The sequence below is a fragment of the Oncorhynchus tshawytscha genome, linkage group LG01 (genome assembly GCF_018296145.1).
Source record: "Oncorhynchus tshawytscha isolate Ot180627B linkage group LG01, Otsh_v2.0, whole genome shotgun sequence".
NCBI lineage: Eukaryota > Metazoa > Chordata > Actinopteri > Salmoniformes > Salmonidae > Oncorhynchus > Oncorhynchus tshawytscha.
The window spans coordinates 18,946,348-18,966,546 of record NC_056429.1 but is presented as its reverse complement, the minus strand read 5'-3'; the positions used below and the strand labels follow the sequence as shown (position 1 = coordinate 18,966,546).

General features: G+C 43.8%; 1 protein-coding gene across 3 annotated transcripts in view; it reads left to right on the top strand.

The window, feature by feature from the left end:
* Positions 1-14,825, top strand: part of LOC112234537 (single-stranded DNA-binding protein 3) — a 119,554-nt gene extending 104,729 nt beyond the window's left edge. For 2 of the 3 annotated variants that reach the window (XM_024402742.2, XM_042305464.1), the window contains 9 exons: positions 5,713-5,777; positions 5,998-6,043; positions 6,164-6,199; positions 7,787-7,841; positions 9,546-9,616; positions 9,758-9,836; positions 10,353-10,381; positions 10,589-10,690; positions 11,250-14,825. In XM_024402742.2, coding sequence (XP_024258510.2) covers positions 5,713-5,777; positions 5,998-6,043; positions 6,164-6,199; positions 7,787-7,841; positions 9,546-9,616; positions 9,758-9,836; positions 10,353-10,381; positions 10,589-10,690; positions 11,250-11,411 — 645 coding nt within the window. In that variant the 3' untranslated portion in view covers positions 11,412-14,825. Of the gene's footprint in view, positions 1-5,712; positions 5,778-5,997; positions 6,044-6,163; positions 6,200-7,786; positions 7,842-9,545; positions 9,617-9,757; positions 9,837-10,352; positions 10,382-10,588; positions 10,691-11,064; positions 11,198-11,249 lie in introns of those variants that run through there. The other variant, XM_024402827.2, reaches the window with a different exon arrangement.
* Positions 14,826-20,199: the final 5,374 nt, after the last annotated feature.

Below are 20,199 nucleotides of genomic sequence, written 5' to 3'. Positions count from 1 at the left end.
TGTCATAAAAAAATCCAGGTCCAGACACCTTGATGAAGTGTGCGTCACCAAGATGGCATAGCAGTCAGACGTCCTTTGTCCTCATCTTGTTGTGTCCCATATATATATATATATATATATATATTTATTTATTTTTATTTATTTTTTTACAGCTTTCTTCGCATACCTTTTTATATATATTTTTTTATTTTCCATAAACTCAACTTCAAAACGCTCTCCTGCAACACGCCTCACCAATTTATAAAAAAAAGTATTATTTACCTCAAATCTGTAATCCTCCATAGAAGCTAGCCAGAAGCTAACCAAAAGCTAGCCAGAAGCTAACCTGTAGCTAACCAGAAGCTAATCAGAAGCTAGTTAGCTTCTTTACTGGCTAATCGTTAGTATTCAGCTAACCACGGTTTGTGGTCATCAGCTATCCTTTAGCTCGAAAATCTAGTTTTGTATGGCATGGCTCGGACCGGAACATACCGGACCTATTTTTCTCTCCATGTCCCCGGATTTCAACCGCAAGCTCTGGACATTTATACCTGGATCTCGCAGCTAGCTAGCTGGTATCCGTGTGACTATCGGCTTACGTCGATCCCGGAGCAAACATCAATTATTCCAGAGCAAGCCAGCTTGAAGAGTTCCATCAGCCACTCCTGGGTTACAATCACCTATCCGGACCCGTTTTACTGCCAACTCGGAGCCCCACCGGGCCTTCACAACTGGACTACCGACGTTATCTGCCCGAGGGAGTTATCCAACTAGCTCCTCCGTCGCGACGTTACCTGAACGCCCGTCTGCGGCCCGCTAATCGTTAGCTGTCTTATCGGCTGCTATCTGAATAGATCTATTGGACAATTTTTTTCTTTTTTCTTGGGCCTCTATAACTATATCTATTTTTTTTTTTGCGAATTGGATTGATCCCCTCTACCACCCGGGACCCCACTAATCCTACCGACGGAAACGCTAAAAACAGACCTCCATTCTATGCTAGCTTGCTACCGATGGCCCGGCTAGCTGTCTGAATCCCCGTGACCCCAACCAACCTCACTACTCACTGGACCCTTTTCATCACTCGACTAAGCATGCCTCTCCTTCATGTCAATATGCCTTGTCCATTGATGTTCTGGTTAGTGTTTATTGTCTTATTCACTATAGAGCCTCTAGTGTTGCTCACAATATCTTATCCAACCTATTAGTTCCACCACCCACACATGCGATGACATCTCCTGGTTTCAATGATGTTTCTAGAGACAATATCTCTCATCACTCAATACCTAGGTTTACCTCCACTGTTTTCACATCCTACCATACCTTTGTCTGTACATTATACCTTGAAGCTATTTAATCGCCCCCAGAAACCTCCTTTTACTCTCTGTTCTAGACGACCAATTCTCATTGCTTTTAGCTGTACCCTTACCCTAGTCCTCCTCTTTTCCTCTGGTGAATCCAGGCCCTGCAGTGCCTAGCTCCACTCCTATTCCCCTCTTTTGATGACTTCTGTAACCATAATATCCTTGGTTTCATGCATGTTTGTTTTATTCACTGCTTTAGCACACTCTGCCAACCCGGATGTTCTAGCTGTGTCTGAATCCTGGCTTAGGAAGACTACCAAAAATTCAGAAATGTTCATCCCTAACTACAACATTTTCAGACCAGATAGAACTGCCAAAGGGGGCGGTGTTGCAATCTACTGCAAAGATAGCCTGCAGAGTTCTGTCCTACTATCCAGGTCTGTACCCAAACAATTTGAACTTCTACTTTTAAAAATCCACCTCTCTAAAAACAAGTCTCTCACCGTTGCCGCCTGCTATAGACTACCCTCTGCCCCCAGCTGTGCTCTGGACACCATATGTGAACTGATTGCCCCCCACTTCTCTTCAGAGCTCGTGCTGCTAGGTGACCTAAACTGGAACATGCTTAACACCCCAGCCATCCTACAATCTAAGCTTGATGCCCTCAATCTCACACAAATTATCAATGAACCTACCAGGTACCTCCCCAAAGCCGTAAACACGGGCACCCTCATAGATATCATCCTAACCAACTTGCCCTCTAAATACACCTCTGCTGTCTTCAACCAAGATCTCAGCGATCACTGCCTCATTGCCTGCATCCGTAATGGGTCACCGGTCAAACGACCTCCACTCATCACTGTCAAACGCTCCCTGAAACACTTCAGCGAGCAGGCCTTTCTAATCGACCTGGCCGGGGTATCCTGGAAGGATATTGATCTCATCCCGTCAGTAGAGGATGCCTGTTTTTTTTTTTTAAATGCCTTCCTAACCATCTTAAATAAGCATGCCCCATTCAAGAAATGTATAACCAGGAACAGATGTAGCCCTTGGTTCTCCCCAGACCTGACTGCCCTTAACCACCACATTAGCATCGAACAGTCCCCATGATATGCAGCTTTTCAGGGAAGCTATAAACCAATATACACAGGCAGTTAGACAAGCCAAGGCTAGCTTTTTCAAGCAGAAATTTGCTTCCTGCAACACTAACTCAAAAAAAGTTCTGGGACACTATAAAGTCCATGGAGAATAAGAACACCTCCTCCCAGCTGCCCACTGCACTGAAGATAGGAAACACTGTCACCACTGATAAATCCACTACAATTGAGAATTTCAATAAGCATTTTTCTACGGCTGGCCATGCTTTCCACCTGGCTACCGCTACCCCGGTCAACAGCAACTCGCCCAAGTCTTCCCCATTTCTCCTTCTCCCAAATCCAGTCAGCTGATGTTCTGAAAGAGCTGCAAAATCTGGACCCCTACAAATCAGCCGGGCTAGACAATCTGGACCCTTTCTTTCTAAAATTTCAACCTCTCTTTCGTGTCGTCTGAGATTCCCAAAGATTGGAAAGCAGCTGCGGTCATCCCCCTCTTCAAAGGGGGGGACACTCTTGACCCAAACTGCTACAGACCTTTATCTATCCTACCCTGCCTTTCTAAGGTCTTTGAAAGCCAAGTCAACAAACAGATTACCGACCATTTCGAATCTCACCATACCCTCTCTGCTATGCAATCTGGTTTCAGAGCTGGTCATGGGTGCACCTCAGCCACGCTCAAGGTCCTAAACGATATCTTAACCGCCATTGATAAGAAACATTACTGTGCAGCCGTATTCATTGATCTGGCCATGGCTTTCGACTCTGTCAATCACCACATTCTCATCGGCAAACTCGACAGCCTTGGTTTCTCAAATGATTGCCTCGCCTGGTTCACCAACTACTTCTCTGATAGAGTTCAGTGTGTCAAATCGGAGGGTCTGTTGTCCGGACCTCTGGCAGTCTCTATGGGGGTGCCACAAGGTTCAATTCTTGGACCGACTCTCTTCTCTGTATACATCAATGATGTCGCTCTTGCTGCTGGTGAGTCTCTGATCCACCTCTACGCAGACGACACCATTCTGTATACTTCTGGCCCTTCTTTGGACACTGTGTTAACAACCCTCCAGGCAAGCTTCAATGCCATACAACTCTCCTTCCGTGGCCTCCAATTGCTCTTAAATACAAGTTTATCTAAATGCTGGCTCTTCAACCAATCGCTGCCTGCACCTGCCCACCTGTCCAACATCACTACTCTGGACGGCTCTGAATTAGAATACGTGGACAACTACAAATACCTAGGTGTCTGGTTAGACTGTAAACTCTCCTTCCAGACCCACATCAAATATCTCCAATCCAAAGTTAAATCTAGAATTGGCTTCCTATTTCGCAACAAAGCATCCTTCACTCATGCTGCCAAACATACCCTTGTAAAACTGACCATCCTACCAATCCTCGACTTCGGCGATGTCATTTACAAAATAGCCTCCAATACCCTACTCAACAAATTGGATGCAGTCTATCACAGTGTCATCCGTTTTGTCACCAAAGCCCCATATACTACCCACCATTGCGACCTGTACACTCTCGTTGGCTGGCCCTCGCTTCATACTCGTCGCCAAACCCACTGGCTCCATGTCATCTACAAGATCCTGCTAGGTAAAGTCTCCCCTTATCTCAGCTCGCTGGTCACCATAGCATCACCCACCTGTAGCACCTGCTCCAGCAGGTATATCTCTCTGGTCACCCCCAAAACCAATTCTTTCTTTGGCCGCCTCTCCTTCCAATTCTCTGCTGCCAATGACTGGAACGAACTACAAAAATCTCTGAAACTGGAAACACTTATCTCCCTCACTAGCTTTAAGCACCAGCTGTCAGAGCAGCTCACAGATTACTGCACCTGTACATAGCCCATCTATAATGTAGCCCAAACAACTACCTCTTTCCCTACTGTATTTATTTTATTGTATTTATTTATTTTGCTCCTTTGCACCCCATTATTGTTATTTCTACTTTGCACATTCTTCCACTGCAAATCTACCATTCCAGTGTTTTACTTGCTATATTGTATTTACTTTGCCACCATGGCTTTTTTTTGCCTTTACCTCCATTATCTCACCTCATTTGCTCACATCGTATATAGAATTGTTTATACTGTATTATTGACTGTATGTTTGTTTTACTCCATGTGTAACTCTGTGTTGTTGTATGTGTTGAACTGCTTTGCTTTATCTTGGCCAGGTCGCAATTGTAAATGAGAACTTGTTCTCAACTAGCCTACCTGGTTAAATAAAGGTGAAATAAAATACATTCTAAAAAATGAAGGCCGAAAACGCATTGGTGTATTTTAATAGTGAAGTAGCCCACACTTTAAAGGCTTTTTGACTTTAGCCTTTAACTCAAGCAAGTGCCTGGACTTGGATTTCTTTATGCCACTTAGCATTTATTTGTGGTTATAATTTCTCCTTAAGCTTTTCTAGTACTATTCCCCTCCAAGAGCACCTGTGGTTGTTTAGGAATACCTGAATCGCTCTTGCTACTTCCCCCCCAGCTATTTCTATCTGCTTTGTCTCAAAGCGTGCCCGACATCATACCCCTCAAGTGGTAGCACCCCTCTCCTTGTTAAGTATAAATCCACAGTCTCGTTTCCAATCACCAAGTCAGTTTGAGCTTCATGTGCCCCTTCTCCCTTCTCCCTGCACTTCTCCCTGCCTCTCCCTGCCCTTCTCCCTGCCCTTCTGCCCTTCTCCCTGCCCTTCTGCCCTTCTCCCTGCCCTTCTCCCTGCCCTTCTCCCTGCTCTTCTCCCTGCTCTTCTCCCTCAACTTCTCCCTCCCCTTCTCCCTCCCATTCTCCCTCCCATTCTCCCTGCCCTTCTCCCTGCCCTTCTGCCCCTCCCTCCCATTCTCCCTGCCATTCTCCCTGCCCTTCTCCCTGCCCTTCTCCCTCCCCTTCTCCCTGCCCTTCTCCCTTCCATTCTCTATGCCCTTCTCCCTGCCCTTCTCCTTGCCTCTCCCTGCCCCTCCCAGCTACCCTCATTGTGTAACTTTGGCAGACAACAATTCAGCAGCTTGTTCGACAACTGCTCGACCAGTGTAATCATCCGCTGAACAAAACTCTACCTCTGAATGGAGCTACTCTGTGTCCTGCTCCACGCTACTGTCATGCCAAGCCCCCACTGTGCAACCATCACAACACACGTGCACACGTGCACACACACACCACATATTCAGACACACATGCCCCTGTTATCATTATTTACGTACATTGCTGATCAGGATCAAGTCATTAAAAACTGGTATCTGTCTTAAACACAACAAATGAGAAGGTGATCCCTGGCATGTATTGTCCTCACTAGTACCAAGGGTTGACGTGGTGTATTCCTCTCTCTGTGTAGAACTATGGTGGTGGAATGAGGCCTCCTCCCAACTCCATGGGGCCAGGAATGCCAGGGATGAATATGTGAGTACAGTCATTCTCCAAAGGCATTTAATCACCTCCATCTACTTACCATGATATTTTTTGGTCCAAATATCTGAAGTACGATTGGAATTGCTATTAATAGCACTGATAGTATGTAACAATATTTGACAAGTAACAATTTGAGCAAATACAAGCTCTAATTTGTTCTGCAGTGAGCCTCTCTCACACAGCCTATTTTCCTCCCCTCTCTCTGTCTCAGGGGTCCTGGAGGTCGAGGTCCCTGGCCCAATCCCAACGCAAACTCAGTAAGTCATGCTCACTCACCTTCTCACTCACTCTAATGCCTCATTGACTTTAGAGGCGTTTCTTTGTTGTGAAAGTCATGAGTTTACTGATTGTTTCCCCTTTCTATTCTCTTTCTGTAGATAGCCTATTCCTCGTCATCTCCTGGCAACTATGTGGTAAGTCTCAAGCCTAAACACTGGTTAGTATTGTTAGCCATAGCTGACATCTGACTGGCATGCTACTGTATACAGTGCATTGAGAAAGTTTTCACACCCCTTGACTTTTTCAACATTTTGTTGTGTTACAGCCTGAATTTAAAACCGATTTCAATTGAGATTGTGTGTCACTGGCCTACACACAATACCCCATGATGTCAATGTGGGATTATGTTTTTCATAGAAAATGAAAAGCAGAAATGTATTGCATCTAAGTATTGAACCCCTTTGTTATGGCAATCCTAAATAAGTTCAGGAGTAAATATGTGTTTAACAAGTCACATAATAAGCTGCATGGACTCCCACTGTGTGCAATAATAATGTTTAACATGATTTTTGAAGGACTACTGTACCTCATCTCTGAACCCCACATATACAATTATCTGTAAGGTCCCTCAGTTGAGCAGTGAATTTCAAACACAGATTCAACCAAAGACCAGGGTGGCTTTCCAATGCCTCGCAAAGAATGGTGCCTATTGGTAGATGGGTAAAAAAAAGACATTGAATATTCCTTTAAGCATGGTATTAGTTACACTTTGGATGGTGTATCAATACACCCAGTCACTACAACGATACAGGTGTCCTTCCTAACTCAGTTGCCTGAGAGGAAAGAAACCGCTCAAAGTTCAGTTCGAGTATTGGCTGTGATAGGAGAAAACTGAGGATGGATCAACAACATTGTAGTTACTCCACAATACTAAGCTAAATGATAGGGTGAAAAGAAGGAAACCTGTAGAGAATAAAAAATATTCCAAAACATGCATCCTGTTTGCAATAAGACACTAAAGTAAAACTGCCAAAACTGTGGCAAAGAAATTAACTTTGTCCTGAATGCAAAGTGTAATGTTTGGAGCATATCCAACACAGCACATCACTGAGTACCACTCTTCATATTTTCAAGCATGGTGGTGGCAGCATCATGATTTGGGTATGCTTGTCATTGACAAGGACTAGGGAGTTTTTAAGGATAAAAATAAACTGAATAGAGCTTATAAATTCACCTTTCAGCAGGACAATAACCTAAAACACAAGGCCAAATATACACTGGAGTTGCCTACCAAGACAACATTGACTGTTCCTGAGTGGCCTAGCAGTTTTGACTTAAATCAGCGTGAAAATCTATGGCACGACTTGAAAATGCCTGTCTAGCAATGCTCAACAACCAATTTGACAGAGCTTAAATTAAAAAAATTAAGACAAATGTGCAATTATTTTCTAATCCAGGTGTGCAAAGTTCATGGATTTACCCAGAAAGACTCACTGCTGTAATCACTGTCAAAGGTGATTCTAATATGTATTGACTCAAGGGTTTTTAATACTTATATAATCAACATATATTAGTGTTTTATTTTTCATAAATATTTGTATTTTGTGTAGATCATTGACAAAAAAAAACACAAATAAATACATTTGAATCTCACCTTGTAACCCCACAAAATTTGGAAAAAGTCAAGGGGTGTAAATATTTTCTGAAGGCACTGTATGTCTAGATGTTTTGGAAATATCTTTCCTCTAAATCTCTCTCTCCTCCTCTCGTCTTTCTCCCAGGGTCCTCCAGGGGGCGGAGGCCCACCAGGTACTCCCATCATGCCTAGCCCAGGAGGTACGCAACACTTATGTCTCCATATCACTCCTCAATCTATTTAAACTGGTTGTTTCATTCACCATTCTGCTGTCAGTCACACTTGGTGACTTTGTTTACCTAATAATTTTCATCTTAAGTAATCTTAGATTGTTTTGTGAATAGCTACATACTGGATGTGTATAAATTGGCAGACTACCAAGCTGCGATCATCTGTTGTTCTCACTGATGCTGCATCAGTCTGATGTTCCTGTTGACAGTAATGTCAGAACACACCGCTCTGGACAAACATCCTGTGGATGTGCTGTTTTTGTTGGGATGTGGAGAGGTTTCTTTTTGTATCCACTATTTATTATTTACATACACCTATTGTGATGTGTTGCCTGGGCAACATGTGCACAGCACTTCACATGCTTTTCCACTGCAGTCGCCAAGACCCTTCCCCACACACACATACACCAAGTCACGACTGCACACACATACACCCAGTCACGACTGCACACACATACACCCAGTCACGACTGCACATACTACACCCAGAACCAGGCAACAAACCCCACATTCCCTATCTCTTTCTGTTTATTTTTCTCTTTCTTCCATTCTCTTGCCCGTTCTCTTTCTCCCGTTTTCTTGCCCGTTCTCTTTCTCCTGTTCTCTTGCCCCCGTTCTCTTGCCCGTTCTCTTGCCCGTTCTCTTGCCCGTTCTCTTTCTCCCGTTCTCTTGCCCGTTCTCTTTCTCCCGTTTTCTTGCCCGTTCTCTTTCTCCCGTTTTCTTGCCCGTTCTCTTTCTCCCGTTTTCTTGCCCATTCTCTTTCTCACCGTTTTCTTGCCCGTTCTCTTTCTCCCGTTCTCTTGCCCGTTCTCTTTCTCCCGTTCTCTTGCCCGTTCTCTTTCTCCCGTTCTCTTGCCCGTTCTCATGCCCGTTCTCTTGCCCGTTCTCTTTCTCCCGTTCTCTTGCCTGTTCTCTTGCCCGTTCTCTTGCCCGTTCTCTTTCTCCCGTTCTCATGCCCGTTCTCATGCCCGTTCTCTTGCCCGTTCTCTTTCTCCCGTTCTCTTGCCTGTTCTCTTGCCTGTTCTTTTGCCTGTTCTCTTGCCCTCTTTTTTGCTGGCTCTCCCTCTTTTTTCCCTCTCTCTTTCACAATTTTGCGATTCCTTTATTTTTTTATGTTCATCTATCTCCTACTCTGACCACACTACAATGTTGGATCAAGGTCCCTTCAATTCTCATATTCTATGCAGGATGGAGACACAATGAGAGCAGCATGATGTGCTGGTCCTGTTTACTTCCCACTGGCTCTGTAGTCATCAGGATTTAACCCCAAGTTCATGGGAACATGAGATTTGAAAAGTGTCATTGTCATGTTTTGGTGGTTTTGTAGTGTTCAATCTCAAGGCTGTCCATTCATGTGGGAGAAGGCAATACAGTACTGTGTAGTTCTGCTCAAATATGATTATTTTGTTATTTTTATTTAACCTTTATTTAACTAGGCAAGTCAGTTAAGAACAAATTCTTATTTACAATGACGTCCTATACCGGCCAAACCCGGACGACACTGGGCCAATTGTGCGCCACCCTATGTGACTCCCAATCACGGCCAGTTGTGATTTAATTAGGATGTCTGTAGTGATGCCTCAAGCACTGAGATGCAGTGCCTTAGATGGCTGCGCCACTCGGGAGCCCTAAATATACTGTAGGCTGGACTAACTGTTGTTTCCTTTTCACCAGACTCCACAAATTCCAGTGAAAATATCTACACAATGATGAATCCTATTGGCCCTGGTGGTAACAGGCCTAATGTAAGTAGGCTCTTTGTTTTTCATGGGGTTCCTGTTTTCAAATGGGTAGAGGCACTGATTATGCAATTTGATATGATAATGACAAACATCATTAAGTTGTAACTCTGTTTTTTGTGTTGTTCTTTTGTTTTTTTCTTACAGTTCACAATGGGGCCGGGCCCTGATGGCCCAATGGGTGGAATGGGAAGCATGGAGCCACACCATATGAACGGATCGCTAGGTGAGTTTTAATAGCAGCTATCAGCTGATCAATATGATGATATTCCTCTCATCTGTCAGCAGCACGTAAAACTGTTACCTGGAATTCATTCAATCATTCTGACAAACATGAACATTTACATTTCTGAAACTTTTATATAAATATTAGGCAGTAATTTAGAATTACTGTACAATAGTAATGTGGTCATCCGGCTTGAATTGTTGAAATCCGGTAGCTGAGTTCCTTGAGAGGTAGCGCTTTCCTAGTGTGACTGTACCGCCTTGTGGACACTAGAAGGATCGTTCCTTTCATAATATTGATTGAAGTGGAAGCAGATTATATGGGCAGCAAGCAGGCACATTGATTCTGTAGGCAGGTGAGACATGAAGCCAATGAAGTTGGGTTTCATCTGTATTTGAAACAAATAGCTTAATTAAAGCATATGACCTGTGATCCCCGGCCAGAGGAGCAGTTGATCATAGCTTTATATTGATGAGCTTTACTCTCATGTCAATCTCTCTCTCTTGTTGTTTTCAGGCTCTGGTGACATGGATGGGTTGCCAAAGGTGAGACTTTAAAGACTCCACACCAGATAAACTTGCATTCATTTCAATGCAGACCCATCAGCTAAAGTTTATCGAAGGCACTTCTAATACTGATGACATGGTTTGGACCCAAAGCAGGCATTCATTAAATAATGGCACTTTATAATGAAACATCCATTCACTAGAAATGGCAAGCCTAAATCTGGATTTCTTTCCCTCTTGGTGTAGAATTCTCCCAACAACATGGCAGTCATGAACAACCCTCCGGGAACTCCGCGGGATGATGGGGAGATGGCAGGGAACTTTTTAAACCCATTCCAAAGTGAAAGTGTGAGTACTTTACAGCACTACAGTCCTTCTCTTCACTAACCCGCAACCATCAGGCAGCGTTCTTCTGTGAGGAAATTCTTATCTCACTGCTGACTTGATTCCTTTGTCCTAAACACTTTCCCTTCAGGCTTTACCTTACTTTGTCGAAATTAGATTTGTTTTATAATGTCAACATAGAAAATATGTATAATTCTTACCTGGCTGTCTTATATAAACTTCTTATGCATGATAACAAACTTATACATTGACAGAATCGTAATTACATTGAGTGGAGTTTCTTATTGCTTGCATCTTGAATTTTGTAGCATCATATAAACAGTGTAATCTAGCATTGGCTCATCTATTTCCCCCCTTCCCTTCTTCTCTCTTTGCAGTATTCACCCAACATGACGATGAGTGTGTGATTTTATTTTTTATTTTATTTTTCTTTATTTTCTTTCTTTTTTTTTTTATCTCTCCCCCTTTCCCTCCCACCCCGCTGCATCTTGCGTTTCCCTCTCCTCTCCTCTCCCCCTACTCTCCCTCCTCCTCCCCCTGGATGGCATGCTGTGTTTCGCAGCCCCCTGGGATGTCACTGGATCGCAGGATTCCCATCAAGGCCACCCATCCCAGTGTTTGCAAAGTGGGGGTTCAGGGCAGGAAACAGTCTCAGAGCCACAGGAAGAGCCAACTCAGTGATTCTTCCTGCCTGCCTGGCTTCCTCACAGGCCCAGGACAGTGAGAATGGGGGACTCTGTCTGTCTGGCTGTCTGCAGGAACTCCCCTCAGCAACAGGCCTTTCAGCATCAAGGCTGGTGGCTCCACTCTACTCAATAATTGTATTCTTATTTTATTGAAATGTTGTTTTTGCATGCAGCAGTTGAGTGAGAGGTTCAAAGCTCACCCTCATTCAATTCCTGTGTCCTTTTGTTGAAATGAAAAGCTGAACTGGTGATATATTAGGGCAAGAACAGTTTTCATGATATGTTTGTATTTTATTAATAATATTATTGTTATAATTTTCATAATTGATATTGCTATAATGTTGTAGTTTTGATTTCCTGTTAATGGCACATTGTATCTGAACAACATCCACAACAGAATGAGCACACACTCAAAAAATGCACAATGACACTTCTGTTTACATGATTTTAGGTATTGGATGTTTCTTGTTTGTTTTGTCTCAACCCCCTACACATACCTCTGTCTTCTGTTCTTCGCAGAATTTGTGGCCAGTGTCTTTACTACCAGAAAAATATGGCAGAAAAAATGTAAACACTCAAGCAGGGTGTGATAGGAATACAAGGATAGCTGTTTGAAATCGCTCTTATCTAAGAATTATCCTTCCTAAAACTCCCATCCATCCATCCATCCATCCATGTTAGCATGGGAGTTCCCCAAAACTTCTGAATGTGAAAAGGGTGGCGATCTCAGAAACGTCTTTATCTTTTGGTACTCATATGTCTGGTCACACACACCCCTCCCAAAATGTAATGTCATAATATATGTATTTCTACAGGCTTGTTACTGTGCAAGGAGGGACTGATCGAATGTAATTTGGACAGTTGCTCCTAATTCTACTTTCAGTTCAGGTGGCTTGGAACAATAATGTTTCTGTCTTGCGACCAGTGTCCTTCCTATTCAGTAAAGAGAAAGGGTTTTTAGACCCTCTATGCTCTTCTATGGCTTTGTTCTTGCCTGTAATATTGAGCTTGTATTGTGCTTGTTTATTTGTTGTTTTGATATACAACTTGAGAATCCTGAAAGTGGTTCCTTCTCCTGCATTGATTTCACTGTTACCCTGCATACAAACTCAAGGCTCAATGTTATTTTACGGATCTGATCCCGTGATACAGGCCCCTTGCTACTGGTTTCCATGTTGTCTTTGGTGTACAAACCTCTAGCTGCTTCCTTCCAGTTAGGGTTGACCTCACAGGTCCTTATGATCCGGTGTCTGACCCCTCTCACATGCAATCATAGTTTAGCGAGGGGCAAAAGGCGTCCGCATGCTTCCCATCTGAAACCATTCGATTGAGTTTGTGCATATATTATGACATTTTGTACAATTTTTTTAAATTGAGAAATAGTGCACCAAACATCTTTGTTAGGTGTAAAATTGCACGACTAAGATCTCCTCGGCAAAAACATAAAACTTATTGACAGATTTCTTGAGTTATCTAAGATGAATTCTTACTATTTTGAGGAAGTGTATACTGGCTACAGTGGACAAACCTTACTATTGCCGCAAAGGTATTTTTGTTATAGAGTATGAGATCACACTCGTTCGGTTCGGCTAGCCGAGTTCCACTAGGTGCCAGCCAAACTGAAGCATGCTGACGCCTTAACACCACAGAGCTCCCATCCACCAGTTCCCTCTGTGGGTCTAGGCCTATCCATGGGCTGTTAGATCCTGTGTTTGGGGGGGCTGTAGCACCACTGGTGATGGGAGTGTGAAATGACTGGAGTGACTACACGGTGGGGCTTCACTCTCCCGCTACAAATAAGGAGTGCTCTACAGAGCATAGAGTATCTTTTAATTCCACCTGCTCACCTCAAATACATACTTTGAGAAATGAGACAATTCTACCTGGTTGGACTGAATTGTGAGTCAAACTATTTCTTTTATTCTAGTTTATTTGTTTGATATTGTTTGAATTTCTATTAAGTGTATTTAAGGTGATAATTTGTTTAAAGCCCATAGAATCTGCACACCTAAGGAAAGACTGCCTAAGGCTGTTCCTCAAACTTTCATATTAAATGGTTATTCATCCAAGGGATTACACTCTCTTGCGGAGACATATTGTGCTTTTTTGAAAAAAAGTAATTTATCAACAAGTTACATATTTTTGTTCTTATTTAAAATCATTCTGGCCTCTGTCTGTGATTGGTCTTTTGCCAGTGACCTTGCTATAGTGTTGGCAGATCTGGTATGGAGTAGCTTGGATTCGGAGCTAAACAGATTCAGAGCTAAACAGGTCCATCTTCTGGGTAGGTTGTCTTGAGGAATGACTCGCTCCAGTGTTCCTCTAGCAGACTGACTGGCACACAGCCCTCTGTCCCACACCCGCCCCCTACAGCCCCATCCTCACTCTTGAGCCCTCCTTTCCTTTAATTTCCTTTTTGTAAATACTGTATAATGCATTTTGATATCATTGACATGTTTTGATATGTCAGTCACTACCAATGAATACAGCTTAAAGTAAATTATAAGTGACCTGTCCATGTTTTCATAATAAAGAGACGATGTGCTTGACATTTGATTTAAGTTGGCTAAAAACAAAATTGTTTTAAAAAATTAAATATGTATGTATATTTACTTGAACATGTGAACATGCAGTAACTGCATCCTAAACACTATTGTTTCTGGTCAGTATACATGTAGGAAATGTGAAAACAATCTACCGTTAATTTAGCTGTAAGGACAGGGAGAGGTGAAGGGGATGTCTGATGTCATTGATACAGTTTATTATTGCAACTACAGCGTCCTCACTCTGTCCTTGACCCCGTTGCCAATGGAAATCATCTCAAATTAGTTCTAAGAATGGTTATTGCCTACTCAAAGGCCATCGTCTCGTTAACATGTGACCACATATTACAGTTTTTAATATGAAGGATTTTCATTTTCTTATCAATTTAAGACAAACTTTTAAAAGGAAAAAAGACTAAAGGAACCTAATTTTAAATTTAAAGACTAGATAAAAGTCAAATTTATAGGGGAAAACTGTGTCCTTGCTATTACTCCTGATGTAATACCGTTGTAAAGATTGATGCTCACTGATCCTCTCTCAGTCCTCTGTGTAATACAATTGTTGGCCATCTCTGTACTTATATTGTGATATATAATACTGTAACATTAGAAAGATTGGGGGTGGGGGGGGGTCGAAGGGGAAGGAAAAAAATATTATCCTGTATCGTTCATTGTCCTTTCTGACGATTTGGCAGTATTCTATATGAAGCAGTCTGTCTCTTGGGTTTGCTTTGTATTTCATGGTAGGATAGTTCAGATCTTGTCTTAGGGACTTAGGTGTCTTGTGTAGGTAATAAAGATGTCCTTTGTATGTTTCTTTATATTGTAAAGTTTCTTTAGACTGAAAGAATAAAATATTTGCTTATCAAAAGAAACGACTGCATCAATAATAAATGTAATTTGATTTTTCCCAATTGTTTGAGTCTTCTGTGCACCTCTTTGATCTTCAGCTAAAAAAAAAGAGTATGATCTCCCAAAGTATTTTATATTCCATTATCTCAAAGCCTGTGAGACAACTTAACTTACTAAATTATACATAATTGTGTGGTTTGAGCATGTTTGAATGCATTTGATAACCCTATACATGCATTCATTTACTTTATGTGTTTGAACCACAGGTACAGTTGAAGTCTAGCCCATGCTAACTGCTTTCTTGCTAACCCGGCCTGCTAACTGCTAGCTTGCCCTGGTCTACTAGCTGCTAGCTTGCTTAGCTCCGGCCTAGTAACTGTTAGCTTGTTAGCCTGCTAACTGTCTGAATCGCCGTGTCCCCAGCCAGCCCAACCACTCACTGGACCCATATGTTCACTTGGCTACGCATGCCTCTCTCTAATATCAATATGCCTTGTCCATTACTGTCCTGGTTAGTGATTACTGTCTTATTTCACTGTAGAGCCTCTAGCCCTGCTCAATATGCCTTAACCAACCATGTTGTTCCACCTCCTACATATGAGATGACATCACCTGGTTTAAACATCTCTAGAGACTATATCTCTCTCTTCATTACTCATTGCCTAGGTTTACCTCCAATGTACTCACATCCTACCTTACCTTTGTCTGTACACTATGCCATGAATCTATGCTATCGTGCCCAGAAACCTGCTACTTTTACTCTCTGTTCTGAACGTGCTAGACGGCCAGTTCGTATAGTCTTAAACCGTACCCTTATCCTACTTCTGATGTGGAGGTTAATCCAGGTCCTGCAGTGCCTAGCTCCACTCCCACCCCCCAGGTGCTCTCATTTGTTGACTTCTGTAAACGTAAAAGCCTTGGTTTCATGCATGTTAACATTAGAAGCCTACTCCCTAAGTTTGTTTTACTCACTGCTTTAGCACACTCTGCCAACCCAGATGTCTTAGCCGTGTCTGAATCCTGGCTTAGGAAAACCACCAAAAACCCTGAAATCTCCATTGCTAACTATAATGTTTTCCGCCAAGATAAAACCGCCAAAGGGGGCAGTGTTGCAATCTACTGCAAAGATAGCCTGCAGAGTTCTGTCTTACTATCCAGATCTGTACCCAAACAATTTGAGCTTCTACTTCTAAAGATGAACCTTTCCAGAAACAAGTCTCTCACTGTTGCCGCTTGCTATAGACCTCCCTCTGCCCCCAGCTGTGCCCTCAATACTATATGTGAACTGATTGCCCCCCCATCTATCTTCTGAGCTCGTGCTACTAGGTGACCTAAACTGGGAAATGCTTAACACCCCGGCCATCCTACAAACTAAGCTTGATGCCCTCAATCTCACACAAATGATCAATGAACCTACCAGGTACAACCCCAAATCAGTAAACACGGGCACCCTCATAGATGTCATCCTAACTAATTCGCCCTCCAAATACACCTCTGCTGTTTTCAATCAAGATCTCAGCAATCACTGCCTCATTGCCTGCATCCGTAATGGGTCTGCGACCAAACGACCACCACTCATCACTGTCAAACGCTCCCTGAAACACTTCTGCGAGCAGGCCTTTCTACCTGGCCGGGGTAGCCTGGAATGACATTGACCTCATCCCGTCAGTAGATGATGCCTGGCTATTCTTTAAAAGTGCCTTCCTCACCATCTTAAATAAGCATGCCCCTCTCAAAAAATGTAGAACTAGGAATAGATATAGTCCTTGGTTCACACCAGACCTGTCTGCCCTTGACCAGCACAAAAACATCCTGTGGTGTTCTGCATTAGCATCGAATAGCCCCTGTGATATGCAACTTTTCATGGAAGTTAGGAACAAATATACACAGGCAGTTAGGAAAGCTAAGGCTAGCTTTTTCAAACAGAAATTTGCATCCTGTAGTACTAACTCAAAAAGGTTCTGGGACACTGTAAAGTCCATGGAGAATAAGAGCACCTCCTCCCAGCTGCAAACTGCTCTGAGGCTAGGAAACATTGTCACCACTGATAAATCCACTATAATTGAGAATTTCAATAAGCATTTCTCTACGGCTGGCCATGCTTTCCACATGGTTACCCCTACCTCGGTCAACTGCCCGGCACCCTCCACAGCAACCCGCCAAAGCCCCCACCATTTCTCCTTTACCCAAATCCAGATAGCCGATGTTCTGAAAGAGCTGCAAAATCTGGACCCCTACAAATCAGCCGGGCTAGACAATCTGGACCCTCTCTTTCTAAAATGATCTGCCGAAATTGTTGCAACCCTTTTTACAATCCTGTTCAACCTCTCTTTCGTATCGTCTGAGATTCCCAAATATTGGAAAGCTGCCGCGGTCATCCCCCTCTTCAAAGGGGGTGTCACTCTAAGCCCAAACTGCTACAGACCTATATCTATCCTACCCTGTCTTTCTAAGGTCTTCGAAAGCCAAGTTAACAAACAGATTACTGACCATCTCGAATCCCACCGTACCTTCTCCGCTATGCAATCTGGTTTCAGAGCTGGTCATGGGTGCACCTCAGCCACGCTCAAGGTTCTAAATGACATCATAACCGCCATCGATAAGAGACATTACTGTGCAGCCGTATTCATCGACCTGGCCAAGGCTTTTGACTCTGTCAATCACAAAATTCTTATTGGCAGACTCGACAGCCTTGGTTTCTCAAATGATTGCCTCGCCTGGTTTACCAACTACTTCTCTGATAGAGTTCAGTGTGTCAAATCAGAGGGCCTGTTGTCTGGACCTCTGACAGTCTCTATGGGTGTGCCACAGGGTTCAATTCTCAGGGCGACTCTTTTTTCTGTATACATCAATGATGTTGCTCTTGCTGCTGGTGATTCTCTGATCCACCTCTACGCAGACGACACCATTCTGTATACTTCTGGCCCCTCTTGGACACTGTTAACTAACCTCCAGACGAGCTTCAATGCCGTACAACTCTCCTTCCGTGGCCTCCAACTGCTCTTAAACGCAAGTAAAACTAAATGCATGCTTTTCAATCGATCGCTGCCCGCACCTGCTCGCCCGTCCAGCATCACTACTCTGGACGGCTCTGACTTAGAATACGTGGACAACTACAAATACCTGGGTGTCTTGTTAGACTGTAAACTCTCCTTCCAGACTCACATGAAGCATCTCCATTTCAAAATGTAATCTAGAATCGGCTTCCTATATCGCAACAAAGCATCCTTCACCTATGCTGCCTAACATACCCTCGTAAAACTGACCATCCTACCGATCCTCGACTTCGGTGATGTCATCTATAAAATAGCCTCCAACACTACTCAACAAACTGGATGCAGTCTATCACAGTGCCATCCGTTTTGTCACCAAAGCCCCATACACTACCCACCTTTGCGACCTGTACGCTCTTGTTGGTTGGCCCTCGCTTTATACTCATCGCCAAACCCACTGGCTACAGGTTATCTACAAGTCTCTGCTAGGTAAAGCCCCGCCTTATCTCAGCTCACTGGTCACCTTAGCAGCACCCACTCGTAGCACACGCTCCAGCAGGTATATCTCACTGGTCACCCCCAAAGCCAATTCCTCCTTTGGTCGTCTTTCCTTCCAGTTCTCTGCTGCCCATGACTGGAACGAATTGGAAAAATCTCTGAAGCTGGAGACTCACATCTCCCTCACTAGCTTTAAGCACCAGCTGTCAGAGCAGTTTACAGATCACTGCACCTGTACTTAGCCTATCTGTAAACAGCCCATCTATCTACCTACCTCATCCCCATACTGGTATTTATTTTGCTCGTTTGCACCCCAGTATCTCTACCTGCACATTCAGGTCTTCAGTTGGTGCTAAATACGGCTGCTAGAATCCTGACTAGAACCAAAAAATTTGATCATATTACTCCAGTGCTAGCCTCTCTACACTGGCTTCCTGTCAAAGCAAGGGCTGATTTCAAGGTTTTACTGCTAACCTACAAAGCATTACATGGGCTTGCTCCTACCTATCTCTCTGATTTGGTCCTGCCGTACATACCTACACGTACGCTACGGTCACAAGACGCAGGCCTCCTAATTGTCCCTAGAATTTCTAAGCAAACAGCTGGAGGCAGGGCTTTCTCCTATAGAGCTCCATTTTTATGGAACGGTCTGCCTACCCATGTCAGAGACGCAAACTCGGTCTCAACCTTTAAGTCCTTACTGAAGATTTATCTCTTCAGTGGGTCATATGATTGAGTGTAGTCTGGCCCAGGAGTCGGAAGGTGAACGGAAAGGCTCTGGAGCAACGAACCGCCCTTGCTGTCTCTGCCTGGCCGGTTCCCCTCTTCCCACTGGGATTCTCTGCCTCTAACCCTATTACAGGGGCTGAGTCACTGGCTTACTGGGGCTCTCTCATGCCATCCCTGGAAGGGGTGCGTCACCTGAATGGGGTGATTCACTGATGTGGTCATCCTGTCTGGGTTGGCGCCCCCCCTAGGTTTGTGCCATGGCGGAGATCTTTGTGGGCTATACTCAACCTTGTCTCAGGATGGTAAGTTGGTGGTTGAAGATATCCCTCTAGTGGTGTGGGGGCTGTGCTTTGGCAAAGTGGGTGGGGTTATATCCTTCCTGTTTGGCCCTGTCTGGGGGTGTCCTCGGATGGGGCCACAGTGTCTTCTGACCCCTCCTGTCTCAGCCTCCAGTATTTATGCTGCAGTAGTTAATGTGTCGGGGGGCTAGGGTCAGTTTGTTATATCTGGAGTACCTCCCCTGTCCTATTCGGTGTCCTGTGTGAATCTAAGTGTGCGTTCTCTAATTCTCTCTTTCTCTCTCTCTCTCTCTCGGAGGACCTGAGCCCTAGGACCATGCCCCAGGACTACCTGACATGATGACTCCTTGCTGTCCCCAGTCCACCTGGCCGTGCTGCTGCTCCAGTTTCAACTGTTCTGCCTTATTATTATTCGACCATGCTGGTCATTTATGAACATTTGAACATCTTGACCATGTTCTGTTATAATCTCCACCCGGCACAGCCAGAAGAGGACTGGCCACCCCACATATGCTCTCTCTAATTCTCTCTTTCTTTCTCTCTCTCGGAGGACCTGAGCCCTAGGACCATGCCCCAGGACTACCTGACATGATGACTCCTTGCTCATTACATTCCCAGTGGGTCAGAAGTTGACATACACTCAATTGGTATTTGGTAGCATTGCCTTTAAATTGTTTAACTTGAGTCAAACATTTCGGGTAGCCTTCCACGAGCTTCCCACAATAAGTTGGGTGAATTTTGGCCCATTCCTCCTGACAGAGCTGGTGTAACTGAATCAGGTTTGTCGGCCTCCTTGCTCGCACACTCTTTTTCAGTTCTGCCCACAAATGTTGTATAGGATTGAAGTCAGGGCTTTGTGATGGCCACTCCAATACCTTGACTTTGTTGTCCTTAACCCATTTTGTCACAACT